Raw genomic sequence first — 16,251 nt, 5'->3', positions numbered from 1 at the left:
TTTGGCCTATAAATTCTTTTCAAAAGGCCCTATCTTTCATGGGACTTTTGAAGGTTGCTATGATCCTTGGCCAGATCTCCAAATTGCTGATTAAAATCTTGTTAGGGACTAATAATGTTTTGTTTAAAGTAGACAAAGTTTGAGATTCAAGACCCTTGCTCAGCAAAGAAAGCCACAAGATTCCATGGGTTTTGAACAAGCAAAAAAACCTTTACTATACAAATTCAAGAAGATAAAACAATTTACAATATTTATCTTATACTTTAACATTCAAGGTAAGTATGAGGCACATGTGAATCACAGACTGTGGTCACACACAACTGCACAGTAAATGCCAAATGCGACCAAAACAGATTCCACAGATTTCTTAATAACCCACCCAGACGTCTGTAACACCGTGAATCTACAGCCTCATTGAAACTCTGCCTCTCTCACAAGGGTTTCCAATCTTCATCTTCAAGAGCTCACCTTGCAATTCTCTCCAAAAGTTCCTCCAACTCGGACAGCTTCACAATGACCCACCTCTCAAGGTTTCAATCTCGTCTCCCAAGATTCCGTTTCCCTGGATCCCCTGGATTCTGGCAGCACTTCAATGCAGATCAGCAAGTAAGGGGTGATGGGAGAACGGGACTTGGTTAAGTTAGAATACAGGCAGTAGAATTCTGGATGAGCTCAAATTTATGGAGGGTGGAAGATAGGCCATCTGGGAGAGTGTTGGTTTAGTCAAGTCTAGAGATATCAAAGACACGGATGAAGCCTTTCAGTATCGGTGAGCTGAGGGCTTTTTTTTATGCTGAGAACAAAGAAAACAAGTATTTTTGAAGAGTTCAAATGTAAAAAAATTGTAATGCATCCTGAGTTTCCCCATTGGAAAAATGGGGTATGTAAGAGTCTACTTCATTTATTTTGCTATGTGCTAAATGGATTTACAGTTTCAGGATCTATTTGTTTTGTCTGTTCTGATTCTCCTAGTGAATCTGCTGTCCATGGAACTTACATATTTTACCAGTGGCCTGATGTTTGCAGCAATAGTTAAGAAGTGGGTTTGGGACTATTCAATCACAGTTACACTCATCCACATCATACTGAGCTCAGCAGGTGAGTGCTCAATAACCCTAGGGAAATAAACTAGGCTTTGTGATAAAACTTACAGCTAATTGGAGTACATCAGTAAATTTATTCAAGCCTAATAAGTGACGTTTTTTTTCTGAGCATGCATTACTCTTTAATTTTTTCCTACTTCCCTGGTTAGTTTACCTGGTCCACTGCGAGGACAACCAACTAACTTGTAGGCCCCCATGCAGGCCATTCAAGCATGGCTGCCAGGAGGCATAGAAGACTGGTAAACATGTTCGATGGTGTCATGGTTATGTTACTGGACTAGTAATGCTTGGTCTAATAATCATAAGAATTTATGTTCAAATCCCATTGTGGAAGCTTGAGAATCTGAAGCCACTTTAAAAATAGTAGTGAAAATATACTTGAGATAGTTGGATTGTTGTAAAAGTCCAAATGATCTCTTAGATGTCTCTTAGAGAAGGGAACCAGCCATCCTTATCCATTGTAGCTTCCCTGGTTTTGAATCTGGCTATACGTAACTCAATGTGGTCGACCTTTTACTCCCCTCTGAAACCACTGTGGTCTCAAATTTCCTGAGGGCAACTAGGGATGTGCAACAAATTGTTGGCCTTGCTAGCAGCACTCAGATTCCAGGAAGCAAAAAAAAAAGGAAATAACTGGAAAATGGCTGAGATTATTCACTTGGAGGAAGCCACAAAAACTTGTATTAATCTAGCACATTTAACATAGTAAAACATCCCAGGATGCTTCACAGCAGCATTATGAAATAAGATTTGACACCGAGCCACATAAGGAGATATTAAGGCAGCTTGTTCAAAGATGTAGGTTTCAAGAGTCCTAAAGAAAGGGAGAGAAATAGAGAGATGAAGAAATTCAGGGAGGGAATTCCAGGGCAGGGCCTAGAGCCGAAGGCATGGCCACCAATGGTGCAGTGATAAAATTGGGGATAGGCAAAAGGTCAGAACTGGTGGAGGGCAGAGATCTGAGAAGGTTACGGGAATAGACATTTTAATTGCTTCATGATTTTTGGCCATGCCTTCAGCTACCAAAGCCCTAAGTTCTGGATTTCCCTCCTTACAACCTCTCTGCCTCTCTACCACTCAATCCTCCTTTAAGATGCTTCTTGAAACCTAGCTCTCTGACCAAGCTTTTGCTCATCTGTCCTAATATCTCCTTTATATGGCTCTATGTCAAATTTTGTTTGAAAACACAGCTGTGATGCGCCTCAGGAAGTGTTACTACATTAAAAGTGCGATAAAAATAAAGGTTGTTGTGAAGGTTATAGAGATAGGAAGGGAGGAGGCCATGGAGGGATTTGAAAACGAGGATGAAAATGTTAGAACTGAGGTTTGATTGTGTACTACAGTACTCTGTCATGCCACACATTGCTGTTCCACTGCAAGGTCTTCATTCAGAATTACACTGGCTTAATGGAAATTCCTGATTTTGTTCCTGTCTACTGTTGTATCCACTGCTCACCTTGCTCACCAGTGCTTAAGCCTCTATGCAAGTTAATAATTCTAGACCAGCCTGCATTAGTAATTTTGATACAAAAGCAGGAAATGCTGGAAAAACTCAGGTCTGGCAGCATCTGTGGAGAGAGAAACAGAGTTCACGTTTCGAGTCCGTATTACCCTTCTTTGGAGGGTCATACGGAACTCAAAACATTAGCTCTGTTTCTCTCTCCACATCTGCTGCCAGGCCTGCTGAGTTCTTCCAGCATTTTCTGTTTTCGTTTCAGATTTGTAGCATCCGCAGTATTTTGCTTTTATCTTAGTCATCTTGATGATTTTCAATATTATGTCAAGATGTGATTTTTTTGTTTGGACCTGTCTTACACATTGGAAAGTCCCATCTTTTCAATAAACTCCGGGTTTTATTTCATTTACAGTGATGGCTGACTTTCCTTTAGCGTGGCAGTGGTGGTTGGCTTTGGGTAAGTCTGAGCAGCTTTTTCTTTAAACCATCACAAATGTGTGGTGGACTCAAGCCAGCCTTCCAACCTTTGAGCAGCTAAATCAGCCTCTTGAGGCTGAATATGCATCAAATTTCTCTTATAGCTTTAAAGAGATAAAGTAAATATTTACCAAATTGATGTGATGATTTTTACAGTAACAATTGAGAGAAGCACGGAATATGAAGAGAGTGACAACAACAACTTGCATTTGTTTAGTACCTTTAACAAAGTAAAAAGTCCCAAGTCACTTTAGGGGAGTGTTATCAAACAAAATTTTACACTGAGCCACATAGAGCACTGAATTTAAGCCTTAAACTATAAGGCATTCTGCTAATATACATGTGTCTTGTGAGTGTGAACAATTTTGGGTTTGCCTGGATATCAATACCATTGTGTTATATTTTGCCAGGCATAAGTGACATGTAAAAGCAATGGTAATCTGAAAGATGATGGGGTGGGGCGGGGGGCTGGCTCATCAAGCTTCTCTAGGATGGATATTTCCACATTCTATTCCATTCCTGAAGGCAGATCCTTGGCTTATCGTCTGCCGATGCTTCATCCTGACCCAGGGAAGGCCCAACTTGAAAACTTTTAAAAGAGAATCCACTAATGCTTTTCTATCAGCTCAGTTAGTACCCTGTTACAGCTCTGCAGAGATCAGCAATCATGCCAACTATCCATTATTATCACTTATGAATAGTTGTGGTATATTGTTTAAGGGTTTCAAGAAGATTGCAGACCTCAAGATGATTTTGTTACAATCTTTTCTGAGTAGCCGCAGTCCAGTATCTGCCTCCAATACTGCCATGGACATGATGCTGTTCGTGTTATAAAATAACTCTGAGCTAGTGAACAGCAACCTATTTCTCTTGACATAGGAATCAGCTTGCACTGATTATCAGTAATACGCCCTCCTGGACCACTAGTTTTATGAGGTGTGATCATGAAGAATATTGAACTCGTAATTCTGTATTACCAATTTATTTGTGAATTAGAAAGATCGTACTTAGAGCAGTGACAAGATTAAGTGCTTTAATGACTGTTACTTTTGCTTTTTCTACAGGTGCTGGCTTGTTGATGATGATCTGTAATGGTCAGCTAGTTGCATACTTTCTTTGCCAGAATAAGCATGGTTACTCTTCAAATAACCTCTGAGAGAGAACAGATCAAACATGGTAGCAGAGATCAGAGTTAAGGAGAACTCTCCTGCTTGTGCAACCTGATAACACATCAAGCATTAGTTTCAGTGGGAAAATAAATTGCACTCTTCCTCAGAAATAATCGGTATTAAATGCTTAAAATGCAGAGCCTGCATTTTAGAAGTGAGATGGTTTACCAGAGGAGGTCTAATTTTAATACAAAAGTTAAGAGAATCATGAACAGCTTAGAAAAGAGACTTATATAATTTTAAAACCGGATCCTTTGAAGTTTGCTTGTTGTTGCTTTGTAAAGGTGATTTCATTGAAAGCAACAAGCATGGAGGTAATTTCGATTTCATCCAATTCAGTGTGTAGTAGGTCTGGTTGAAAAACATGGTATCTAACCTGCCCTGCACATGATTAGAATTGCCACAGCAGTGTTATGTCAAGGAGAAATTGGAGCCTTATAAAAATGTGCTCCTATCAGGTCTGCATGTGTGTGGTGTAACTGTACAGCATTGTAGTAAAAGATAATATAAATCTGTTAGTGTTGAATAACTATTGCTACTATATTGGAATTCAAATGAGTTTAGTTTTACTGTATAAAACCCCCCCTCAAGTCAACAATTTATTAAAATGGTCCTAGTTTAATATGTTTGATTTCTTGACTGCCACAGATCTGCAACTCTACTCTGTTTACTGAGAATTTCTATATCATTAACATTATATGTGGGTTGATAATCTTACCTTTGTCCTGAAGAGAATTTTTTGTTGACTAACCACACAAATATCAGAGAACCAGGGGGCGGGAGCAGGGAGACGCTGAACCATCACTTGCTAATTAAACAACCCTGTATTTTACTGTTGACATCAAATTTATACAATTTCTGATGCAGATATACAGCACCCAAGACTGGAAGAACAGTCGGCTTGTTCACTGCTGAATTTGAGAGTCATGCTTTAACTACATCTATATGTATCAATGTTAATTAAAGGGGATCTTATATTTCCATTGCTATTTTATTTTCTTTTAAACTTAGATCTGGAAGATTACAATTTAAATCAATCAAAGGAGTAAAAACAGAAAATGTTAAAAATGCACAGCAGGTCGATCCATATGTGAAAGCTAAGGGTTGCTATTTTAATAGTGCTCTACTAAATGGATTAGTCCTATTTCACACGATTTTCAGAATATTCTAGGGTATTTCAAGCTGTTAATGGTGATAGACTTACATTTTCAATTTGCTTTTATATTGGAGCTGGGTCAACAGTTTGGACTCATCTGTATTTGGATTGTGAAATAGTGCCTTATTGTAGCAGGGGAGGTGGGCGGGACCTTGGCGCCTGACTTCCAAATTCGGAGTGAGGCTGGAGGCCTGGCCCTGCGGGACACTGGGTCCCTACCAGCAGAGGTCAGTGGCCCAGGAGGACAAGAGACGAAGTTCTTGACAGACTGGGGGCAGAGCCTGAGCCCAGACCATAGGCTGAAGGAGTGGCAGAGTCTGAAGGCTTTGTTTTGGGAATGGGCTACCCCCTAACCTGTTCCATGCCCCCTGGAACACTACTGTCTCCCAGTGGATATTCAGCTCCTACTGTACACCTTTGTGGCACTTCAACTGAGTGGGAAATCATCCTCACTCTTTCTCGGTCTATTTAGGAACTTACCTGGTCCCCATTTAAATCTGCCATGAAGGTGTCTGCTAACCAGATCACTGGCTCTCTTCCTTCATCCTTTTTAACCTTTATAGGCCCTTCATGGACCTCTTTTACTTCTACTGGTCTAGCTTTAGCTCTCTTAACTTCCTCGTTCCTACCTTGACTCTTTTTACTCCTATAGGCCTAGTTTTGGCCTTTTTAAACTCAAGTGGCTTTACCTTAGCTATGTCAACCCTCATGGGGTCTATCTTGATTCTTATTCATTTACTGACCTGGTTTCAGTTTTTTTTTAACTTCCCCAGGTTCTATCTTGACCTGTTTTATTTCTCCCTGCCTGACTTTAGCCTTTTTAAATTCAGGTGCCTTCACCCTAGCCACTCCAACCCTCACGGGTTATACTGCCCCCTCCCATTAGGCTTCCAAACCCCTCAACACATCCCTGCTGCCGTACTCCAGCCTCTCCGGCCTGTTCTTGACTTTTCAGTGGTATTATCCTCCAGGCTGCTGCTACCTCCCTGCACAGTTCATGTATTCTTATTTCCCTTTCTGGCTGTCGTCTTTGGAAAGCTTCTCCTCTCTCTCTCCCTTTTCTCTCTCTCTCTTTCCAATGCTTGGAAATCTAGCTCTACTCGTCTCTATTCTAGCTGTAATTTTGCTATAGCTATTTTTTTCTTCAAATTTTTTTAGGTTCACAATCCAATTCTCTGGCCACCAGTTTTAATATTTCAAATTTCCTGACTTTAGGGTGAAACTCTAACTCCAACTCCTTCGCTCCACTTTTCAACTCCTCGAGGGACAGAACCTTTAAATCCTCAAAAGTAATTTCGATCTGGTCTGCAAAGGAACTGGAATCCAATGTGGACATGGTTGTTAGTACTGTAGTACTGTACACAAGAAAACCTGGACTAGAGTTTTTAAATTAATGTCTAGGGATTAATTTAGTTTCCACTTCCAGTTACTCTTGTTGTCTGTGGATTCAGTTCCAGACTCAAGCCCCCAAAATTCTGTTATGGCCACGCGAGGAGAGGTGAAATGACTCCCCTTATTCTACCACTCCAGTTCTGACTGTAACACAGGTTTTTTGTGAATTTATAAGGATGAATGTATTAATTCAGTGTCTGTGCTTAACTATTTACATGCTGATTGCAAACGAACCAATCTGATGGGCTTCCTTGAGTTTAAACAAAAGGGGTTAGTCTATTTTTATTGAGCTAAAAACTCACCCAGTTAAAGATATAAAGATATTTTATAAAGTAAACCCACACCCCAATCTTCACAGCGCACACACACAAACATGCAGAATTAGAAGTTATACAGAGATAAAAATAAAAAACCGCGGATGCTGGAAATCCAAAACAAAAACAAAAATACCTGGAAAAACTCAGCAGGTCTGGCAGCATCAGCGGAGAAGAACAAAGTTGACGTTTCGAGTCCTCATGACCCTTCAACAGAACTAAGTAAAAATAGGAGAGGGGTGAAATATAAGCTGGTTTAAGGTGGGGGCGGGGGAGGAGGGGGAGCGGTTGGTTGCAGGAACAAGCAAGCAGTGATAGGAGCAGATAACCAAAAGATGTCACAGACAAAAGAACAAAGAGGTGTTGAAGGTGGTGATATTATCTAAAAGAATGTGCTAATTAAGATTGGAGAGCAGGACACTCAAGGTACAGATAGCTCTAGTGGGGGTGGGGTGAAATAAGACTAAAAAGGGCATAAAAGGTATAGATTTAAAAATAATGGAAATAGGTGGGAAAAGAAAAATCTATATAAATTATTGGAAAAAACAAAAGGGAGGGGGAAGAAATGGAAAGGGGGTGGGGATGGAGGAGGGAGTTCAAGATCTAAAGTTGTTGTTATTCAGTCCGGAAGGCTGTAAAGTGCCTAGTCGGAAGATGAAGTGCTGTTCCTCCAGTTTGCGTTGAGCTTCACTGGAACAATGCAGCAAGCCAAGGACAGACATGTGGGCAAGAGAGCAGGGTGGAGTGTTAAAATGGCAAGCGACAGGGAGGTCTGGGTCATTCTTGCGGACAGACCGAATGTGTTCTGCAAAGTGGTCGCCCAGTCTGTGTTTGGTCTCTCCAATGTAGAGGAGACCGCATTGGGAGCAACGAATGCAGTAGACTAAGTTAGGGGAAATGCAAGTGAAATGCTGCTTCACTTGAAAGGAGTGTTTGGGCCCTTGGACGGTGAGGAGAGAGGAAGTGAAGGGGCAGGTGTTGCATATTTTGCGTTCCAGGTATTTTTGTTTTTGTTTAGAAGTTATACAGTACAGGTTACTTTTTGGCCAAATTAAAATTCAATGATAAAAGGCAAAAATATACAGTTCACAGATACCTTCACTGGTATCCGTGGTTGCAGCAGAATTTTTTCACGGTGATCTTGAAATTTCAGTGGAGTTGAAGCACAAGTAAACTGTAATTTCTGAAGGATGGTTTCTTTTTTAAACGTAATCCATCTTTTCTAAAAGTTGATTTTTACACCTGATATTCTTTTTGTTTGACAGCTCTATCTCTGTGCTGGTAATAGACATAGGGTCTTGAACTTGAGAGAGAGAGAAGGGCGAGAGAAATAGTTACTACTGCATTGGTAGCTTTCTTCCAAACTCCTGCTTAGCAGTTTGTAATAAAAGTCGTTCAAAAATGGTTATTCTAGTCACATGTCCTCTCTCTCCATAATGATTTCTGAAGGTAATTGATGAGCTCATGTCTGGACAGACTGTGGCTATTGATTTATGGCCCAGGTGATTGGATTCTGCAATGTCCAAGCCATTAAGTTCTGAATACTGCATCCTCCATCTTGATGAGAAAGGAAGGACACCTTCCACATAGCTATTGTCCCGGTAGGCTTTCTGTCTCTGCTTGAAAGGTAGCTTTATAGAAATGAAAATGGTGAGGTCCACTACAATTTTAGTTTATCTTTTGAAGTGATTCTTGACATGAGGTGTGAAATTCCATAGGAGATTGCCTTGTCATGTTTTAACTGTAATTCGCATTAGAACCTTCCATGAACTGGTAACCTTGTAATACTAGACATCAGGTGACTTGTGGGGCCTTCATCTTAAGTCCGTCTCTTTGCTTGCTTTTTAAAAGTCCTTTGAAAGCAGTTCAATATATGTTTGATCAGCTGATGGAATTAAAGATTAATATCACACATGGACACGTTACGTCATTATGACACCGTGAATGTCAGTTGTAAATAGTTCATTTCTCTGAGTTAAGCTTTTTAATGATGTTTATCAAGATTTGATGCCAGTTCAATAAACGATCCCTGTTTTCTAACCTTCATGCAGTCCATGTGCTTGAATCTCACATAACATCTCAATAGTGCTTGAGAGTATCTTATATTTTTTATGCAACCTGTTTGGAAATAATATGCAGTTAGACCCTCATTAGTTTCCAACTGGGAGAATAATTTCACTGATGTAGCCACTTCACCTGTGAGTTTAAGTTCCAGACACACACAACTGCACAGTTGTAAGCACTAGTTTGGGTTTGCAGAGTTAGTGAGCTGGCAGCTTTTGTTGTTGATTGGGAGTTCTCAATTTGGCATTCTGATATGGTGCACTTTATAATTCACCAAGTTTTTATGGTCATCGTCATGAACATATTCCATCTACCGTTATTATGTCCAATGCAAAAACCTACTTCCATAAAAAGCCCGAAAGCTTATACTCAAAAGTATTTGGGGACAGCAGGTCAGAGGTGAATAATGAACACTTTTGAGCTAAAAAATTGCAAATATTATTGATTTCACCATACACTACTGGTCTCTCTAGACAAACGAAATGCCAAGAGACTATACATTTTAGGCTATAACTGAGAAACAAAATTTATCAAAAACAAAAGTCAATTAATACCAGGTAGATAAATCACAATGGTTCATTTAACTTACAAAATCTGATACAAAACATAAATGTCTCAAAAATCTTGGGGGGGGAAAAAACACTCCTAGTTTGACCAATGATCATAAGGCAAAGTCTAAATGTGAAATTTGATGTTTCCAGTAGCGCCAGCTCATTCTTGGCTAGGAAGTCAAAATCCGTTAAAGAACCTAGAACAATAACCTTGGTTATATACTTCTTGATGCTTTGAAGACCCAAGCTGTAACAAACAAAAATTGAGGCACACAATTACTGAAAGCTGAATTGGTGTAGGATATGTTTTGCAGTGTTAGACCTGTCAATCAAATTAGGCTCCACTGGTAGCAGGGAGATTGTTTGGGTGCCAGTGTTTGACCACTCACTCATCTTCAGGACAAAGCAAAGCAGGGTGTCATAAACAGGAGTCACCAGTAGGGCAGATAATCAGTTTAATGGTTCTTGCTCTTTCTCACAGTTGCCAAGCTCTCTCACATGCCTGAGGTGTTTGGCCAACCACTTCTAGGTTTGTTAAGAGACTTTTTACGAGCAAACCATTCAAGATGTGACAAAAATTTCTCCTTTGAAAAGACAACTATATATATGCAGGGTACCCACGTTTATTGATAAACATACAGTCAGTGGGAAACAAGCCTCTTTCAGTAGCAGTTAAATAAACTATTTCTGAATTTCGCTATAAAATAATAGAATAATTCAGCACAGAAAGAGACCATTCAGCCCATTGTACCTGTGCCTGCTCTTTGAAACAGCTAATATGGGACATGGACTTCACTGGCTTGGTCAGCATTAATTGCCCATCACTAATTGCCCTTACACTCCTCTTTCCCTTCAGCCCTAAATACTTGACCCTTCAAGTATTTATCCAATTCCCTTTTAAAATTTACTATTGAATCTGGTTTTACCACATCATAAACAGGCCATTACAATTTCATATAGACAAACCCCTGATTTGTCACAACTGTTTGCCAGCTTCATTTGTTGTCCCGTTATTTTATTTGCCATCATGTAAGATAGTACTGGAATGATATTTCTTTTGTAGATGCTGAAAGACCTCTGAGTAATTATATTACTCCCAGAGAAATTTTTGATAGCTATTCATTTCCCACAGTGAAAGGACCCACAGCAAACTGATGAACAGTCAGCAAGGGCTGATGATCAACTGCATGCTTCACTGCTAAAATCTTATGGACCAAAATTCAAAGGATGGAGTAAACAACATGTCGCTGCTTTATGGGGATCTCTCAATCAATTTCTCAAGTAATAGCATTACAATGTTGCTGCATGGAATGATCCTCACACACTTACTAAATATCAATAAAGTAAATTACTGTGGATACTTGAAATCTGAAATAGAAATAGAAAATGCTGGAAAAGAATCAGCAGGTCAGGCAGCATTTTCCACCGATTCTGAATATTTTCCAATTACTGTCTATTAAATGGATTTAACTGTGGAACATGACATCTTTGGCACAGCCATTCTAACATCTGCTATACATGCTCTTCCTTCACATGACCCGCTCTCCAATTCTTTTATAGAATGATTCTCTCACGTTACAGTGGGGCGCAGGGAGGGAGGCAGCAGACTTCTGCCCTTTAGGAAAGAAATCACTTTCAGGCACATAGCACACTTTGTTCCTGAATCCAAGCTTTGTTTTTTCAAAAACTTGCAGCAAGGAGACAGGAGGGATTCATATACAATCACTGCACACCCATATTTAAAGAAATGCATTTTGTGGAGTTTCAAGGTGAAATAAGAAGTAGAATGAACATGAAACTCTGCCCCCCACCCCCCCCATTCATTTTAGAATTAGTCAGAATTTATGGTCATCAGTGGCAGATTTACAGTCAGTGGGACCCTGTACTCAACTTCATTTTTGGCCCCTCACCCCAACCTGGACACAACCCGAAACCAACGGGGTATTGATTATTTTGCCAGCTTTTTCACAGTCACTTAACTACTTCTGCACACTATTATATTACCTCAGTTCTCGCCACTCAATCAAAAAACTTAGTGCCCATAACGAGATGATACGACTTAAACATGTGCAAATGAGCGCTGCTTAGCTCTCATGGCACAGTTGATTAGCATGTGGTATATTAATGGCAGGGTTGTGAGTTCAAGCCAAACCTAGAGGAACTTCTGTTGAGCAGCTTTAGTTGCAAAAAACATGGGGCTGAATTTTCCCCCCGTCGGGAGGTGGTGGGGGAGGTTTTGCGGGGGTCGGTGGGAGCAAGCGCAAATCCGATTGGCGCCCCCCACCGGCTGCGTGCTGCCATTTTATGTGGGCGGACCAATTAAGACCCGCCCAGCGTGACGCTTGCCCGGAGGCGCTGAGCGGTCCCTGTGCGGGCGCGGGGATGGGGGGGGGTGTGGATTCCCTGAGTCGGGGCCTGCGCTGTTTCGCACAGAGGTGCCTCAGAGAGACTTGTTTTAAGTTTAAAATTTCTAAGTATTTGAAAAATTTTAAAACATGTCCTTTCATATGTGAGCTGGGACATGTCAATGATCTTTTACAAAAATTTTTATTGAATTTTTAAACACTTCATGAAACCTCATCCCGCCCGTGGATGAGGTTCCATGAAAAATGCGAAGGCTGCCTGGGCTCTTCGCCTGCCCCGTCAACCTTAGTTTAAATTAGTTCCTAACAGGCCTTAATAGGTCTTTGACAGTTTGGCAGGCGCACAGCCGAGTCGGCTGCACGCCCGCCGAACTGAAAAACTAAATGATGCGCGGTGATGTTGGGACGCCCGCCCGACATCACCGAGCGTCATTTTATGCATCGGCAAGCGGGCCCCGCCCACGCTCGCCAACTAGAGAATTCAGCCCATGAGCTTCTGACTGTCTGTGGAACGGGACATGGCACAATCTCAAGCAATAAAATAATTTGACTGGAAGGGAACAATTTCTGTAGATTGAGAACGGATCTGTCCCAGTTAAATGTCTCAAGTATCAACATAAATGCTTCAAATACTCAGCAGATGGAGCAGCTTCTGTGGAGAGAGAAACGAAGGCGATGATCCTTCCGATATCGCTGGTCCTGCACTGTGTTTTTCATCTTGGTGTTGACTATTTAGCCCATTTCATGTTGTTCAATTTGTTGCCAATTTCTTGGATTGAAATCAGTCGCAGCGATGATTACTATAATCTGAACCATCCGATGTTTAAGATGTTATGAATAGATTAAACATTCAGGATAGAGATTAAGGTCCACAGTTAAGCTCAATATTATAGATGTTAACTTATACCCAAGCTCACCTCACAACTTATTTATTGCCCTTTAAAATGCATCAATATATGAAGTAGACAATAGAATTCTCAAAGTACATTAGGCAGTGTGGGCGGGAAGGGGGGGGTCATCAAGTAGTTTCCCAACGAGCGGTTTCCAGGTTAATTTAATCTGTGACTCTCTTCAACCTCGATGTCTATCTGCTGGAGTTTTTAAAGGAAACATTGAAATGTAATAACACTTTGGGACATCCAGTAGTCCTGAACAATGACAATACAGACAATAAAGTACTGTTGAATTGCAGTCACTGTTGCAAACAGGAAGCTCCCACAAACAACATGTGACCTTTACTGGATAACTTGCTTTTGTGACACTGGTTGATGGATAGCAGGACTGCAGGGAAAAATCCCCTGCTCTTCTAGAAAACAGTGCCAGCCCAAACCCCCATTAACACACACAACAAAAAGAGCTGAAGCTACAAGAAAGTATCAAAATCAGCCCCTTTCCCACCCGGTTCCCTTTGAATGAATAGCACCGCATTGGAATGGCATCCCCATTGCCTCTTGCTCTGCCCCCTCCCTGTCCTCCCAGTCATTGTTCAGTTCAACATGGATCCCCAACCGGGTTTTGCAATATTCAGGCTTTCTTTTCCTGCCACTATACTGCCTACCAAGAGAAGGGTTATTATGCAGTAAAATGAATGTGCTGAGAGTCCAAATCATTTCTCTTTCTCCCCCATCCCTCTCATTTTATAACCTATGTTGAAATCTAAATGCCCAGCAATGTAATCTGGTTCCTCCGAAATCTAGAATCGTGTCACCCTTCCTCTCCCTGGAACCGTGTTGCATTCATTGTATTCATCCTGCACAAACGAAACCTGCTTTGGCAAAAGCAGCCCACACGCTATAACCAAGCAAACAAAGAAGGGTGAATCTAAAAGCTGCAAGAGGTGGAATTATTACAGGGACATCACTGGAGAGTGTCTCCCGTCTCTCAGATCTCAGCCATCCATCCACATCGCCTGAAGCACGCTGAGGCTGCTTATCTCAAATCTTTTTTCCCCACTCTTCCTCTCCCTCCCTTTCGCTCCAGCCGCATTAAGCTCATGAATTGCTTTATGGTTTGTTTTATTGTTTTAGAGAGGGGGGAAACTGCCAGTTTCCACTTGCCTGGACGAGTGCAGCTCCAACACCACTCAAGAAGCTTGACACTGTCCAGGACAAAGCAGCCCACTTGATTGGCACCCCTTCCACAAACATTTTCTCCCTCCACCACCGGCGCACAGTGGCAGCAGTATGTACCATCTACAAGATGCACTACAGCAACTCACCAAGGCTCCTTAGACAGCACCTTCTAAACCCATGACCACTAACATCTAGAAAGATAAGGGCAGCAGATACATGGGAACACCACCACCTGGAAGTTCCCTCCAAGTCACTCACCACCCTGACTTGGAAATATATCACTGTTCCTTCACTGTCGCTGGGTCAAAATCCTGGAACTTCCTCCCTAGAAGCATGGTCGGTGTACCTACACCATATGGACTGCAGTGATTCAAGGAGGCAGCTCACTACCATCTTCTCAAGGGCAATTAGGGATGGGTAATAAATACTGGCCTAGATGAACGTAGTTCCAACAATACTCAAGAAGCTCAACACCATACAAAATAGAGCAGCCCACTCAACTGGCACCCCATCCACCACCTTAAGCATTCATTCCCTCCACCACTCGCACACTGTGACAGCAGTGTGTACCATTTACAAGATGCACTGCAGCAACTTCCCAAGGCTTCTTTGTCAGCATCTTCCAAATCTGCGACCCCTACCACTTAGAAGGACAAGGGCAGCAAGTGCATAGGAACACTATTAATTGTATGTTCCCCTCCAAGCCACATACCATCCTGATATGGAAATATATTGTCATTCCTTCATTATCACTGGGTCAAAAAATCCTGGAACTCCCTACCTAGAAGCACTGTGGAAGGACCTTCAGATCATGGATTGCAGCGATTCATGCCGTCACAAAATATGACACTGAGCCACATAAGGAGATATTAGATCAGATGATCCAAAGATGGTCAAAGAGGTAAGTTTTAAGGAGTGTCTTAAGGAAGAAAGTAAGATGGAGAGGTGTAGAAAGGGTATTCCAGAGCCTGGGGTCTAGACAACTGAAGGCACGGCCACCAGTGGTAGAGAAATGAAAATATGCACAAGTAGCCAGTGGAGTGCAGATATCTTAGGGGGTTGTGGGGCTGGAGGAGATTACAGTGATAGGTGAGGCCATTATCATTTGCGATGCCTAGGTCAATGCCGGGTGGTCCGTCCAGTTTCATTCCTTTTTTGTGGTTGTTACAACTGAGTGGCTTGCTAGGCCATTTCAGAGGGCATGTAAGAGAGTCACGTGTAGGCCAGCCCAGGTAAGGACGACGGATTTCCTTCTCTAAAGGACCAAGATCGGTTTTTACAACAAACAATGAATTTACAAGTCATCGTTAGATCTTTAATTCCAGATTTTTATTGAACCCAAATTCCACCATCTGCCGTGGCGGGATTCATTACTCTGGGTCTCTGGATTACTAGCCCATTGACAATACCACTACACCATCACCTTCCCTGGAGTACTGTGTACAGTTTTGGTCCCTGTACTTAAGAAAGGATATACTGGCATTGGAGACAGTTTAAAAGAGATTCACTAGGCTGATTCCTGGATGATGGGGTTGACTTATCAAGAATGCCTAAATAGGTTAGGCCTTTATTCATGAGAGTTTAGAAGAATGAGGGGTGATCTTATTGAAACATAAAAGATTCTGAGGGGGCTTGACAGGGTAGATGTTGAAAAGATGTTTCCAGTAGTGGGGGAATCTCAAACTAGGGGACATAATTACAGAATAAGGGGACACTCATTTAAAACTGAGATGCGAAGGAGTTTCTTCTCTCAGAGGGTAGTGAATGTCTGGAATTCTCTACCCTAGACAGTTGTGGAGGCTAGACTACTGAAAATATTTAAAGAGGAGGTAGGTAGAGTTTTGAAATATTGGGGAGTTGAGGGCTATGAGGAGCTGGCACGAAAGAGAAGTTGAGACCTGGGGCAGATCAGCCATGATCTTATTGAATGGCGGGGCAGGCTTGAGGGACCAAATGGCCTACTCCTGCTCCTATTTCTTATGTTATGTTCATAACATTGTATGCTACCTCTTATAATTTGATACCATCTTTAATGGAATGTATGTTTGTTGAAGAAAACTAAGCTACATGCAATATGCAATCACAAAACGTTAATAGGAAGATATGAGGGAACTTTGTACATTTCCCGTGCTTG

General features: G+C 41.5%; 2 protein-coding genes across 3 annotated transcripts in view; one reads left to right on the top strand and one right to left on the bottom strand.

Moving 5' to 3' along the window:
- LOC144696095 (putative transmembrane protein 244) overlaps positions 1 to 11,037 on the top strand; it is a 35,601-nt gene extending 24,564 nt beyond the window's left edge. Inside the window, exons 4-7 of one of the 2 annotated variants that reach the window (XM_078567355.1) lie at positions 973 to 1,098; positions 2,972 to 3,016; positions 5,073 to 5,146; positions 10,813 to 11,037. In XM_078567355.1, coding sequence (XP_078423481.1) covers positions 973 to 1,098; positions 2,972 to 3,016; positions 5,073 to 5,140 — 239 coding nt within the window. In that variant the 3' untranslated portion in view covers positions 5,141 to 5,146; positions 10,813 to 11,037. Of the gene's footprint in view, positions 1 to 972; positions 1,099 to 2,971; positions 3,017 to 4,100; positions 5,189 to 10,812 lie in introns of those variants that run through there. The other variant, XM_078567353.1, reaches the window with a different exon arrangement.
- Positions 4,189 to 16,251, bottom strand: part of mecr (mitochondrial trans-2-enoyl-CoA reductase) — a 101,290-nt gene continuing 89,227 nt past the window's right edge. Inside the window, exon 10 of the mRNA XM_078567347.1 lies at positions 4,189 to 4,256. Coding sequence (XP_078423473.1) covers positions 4,204 to 4,256 — 53 coding nt within the window. The 3' untranslated portion in view covers positions 4,189 to 4,203. The remainder of the gene's footprint in view (positions 4,257 to 16,251) is intronic.

This window comes from Cetorhinus maximus, chromosome 21, assembly GCF_964194155.1.
Source record: "Cetorhinus maximus chromosome 21, sCetMax3.hap1.1, whole genome shotgun sequence".
NCBI lineage: Eukaryota > Metazoa > Chordata > Chondrichthyes > Lamniformes > Cetorhinidae > Cetorhinus > Cetorhinus maximus.
This window is presented reverse-complemented; position numbering and strand designations above follow the sequence as displayed.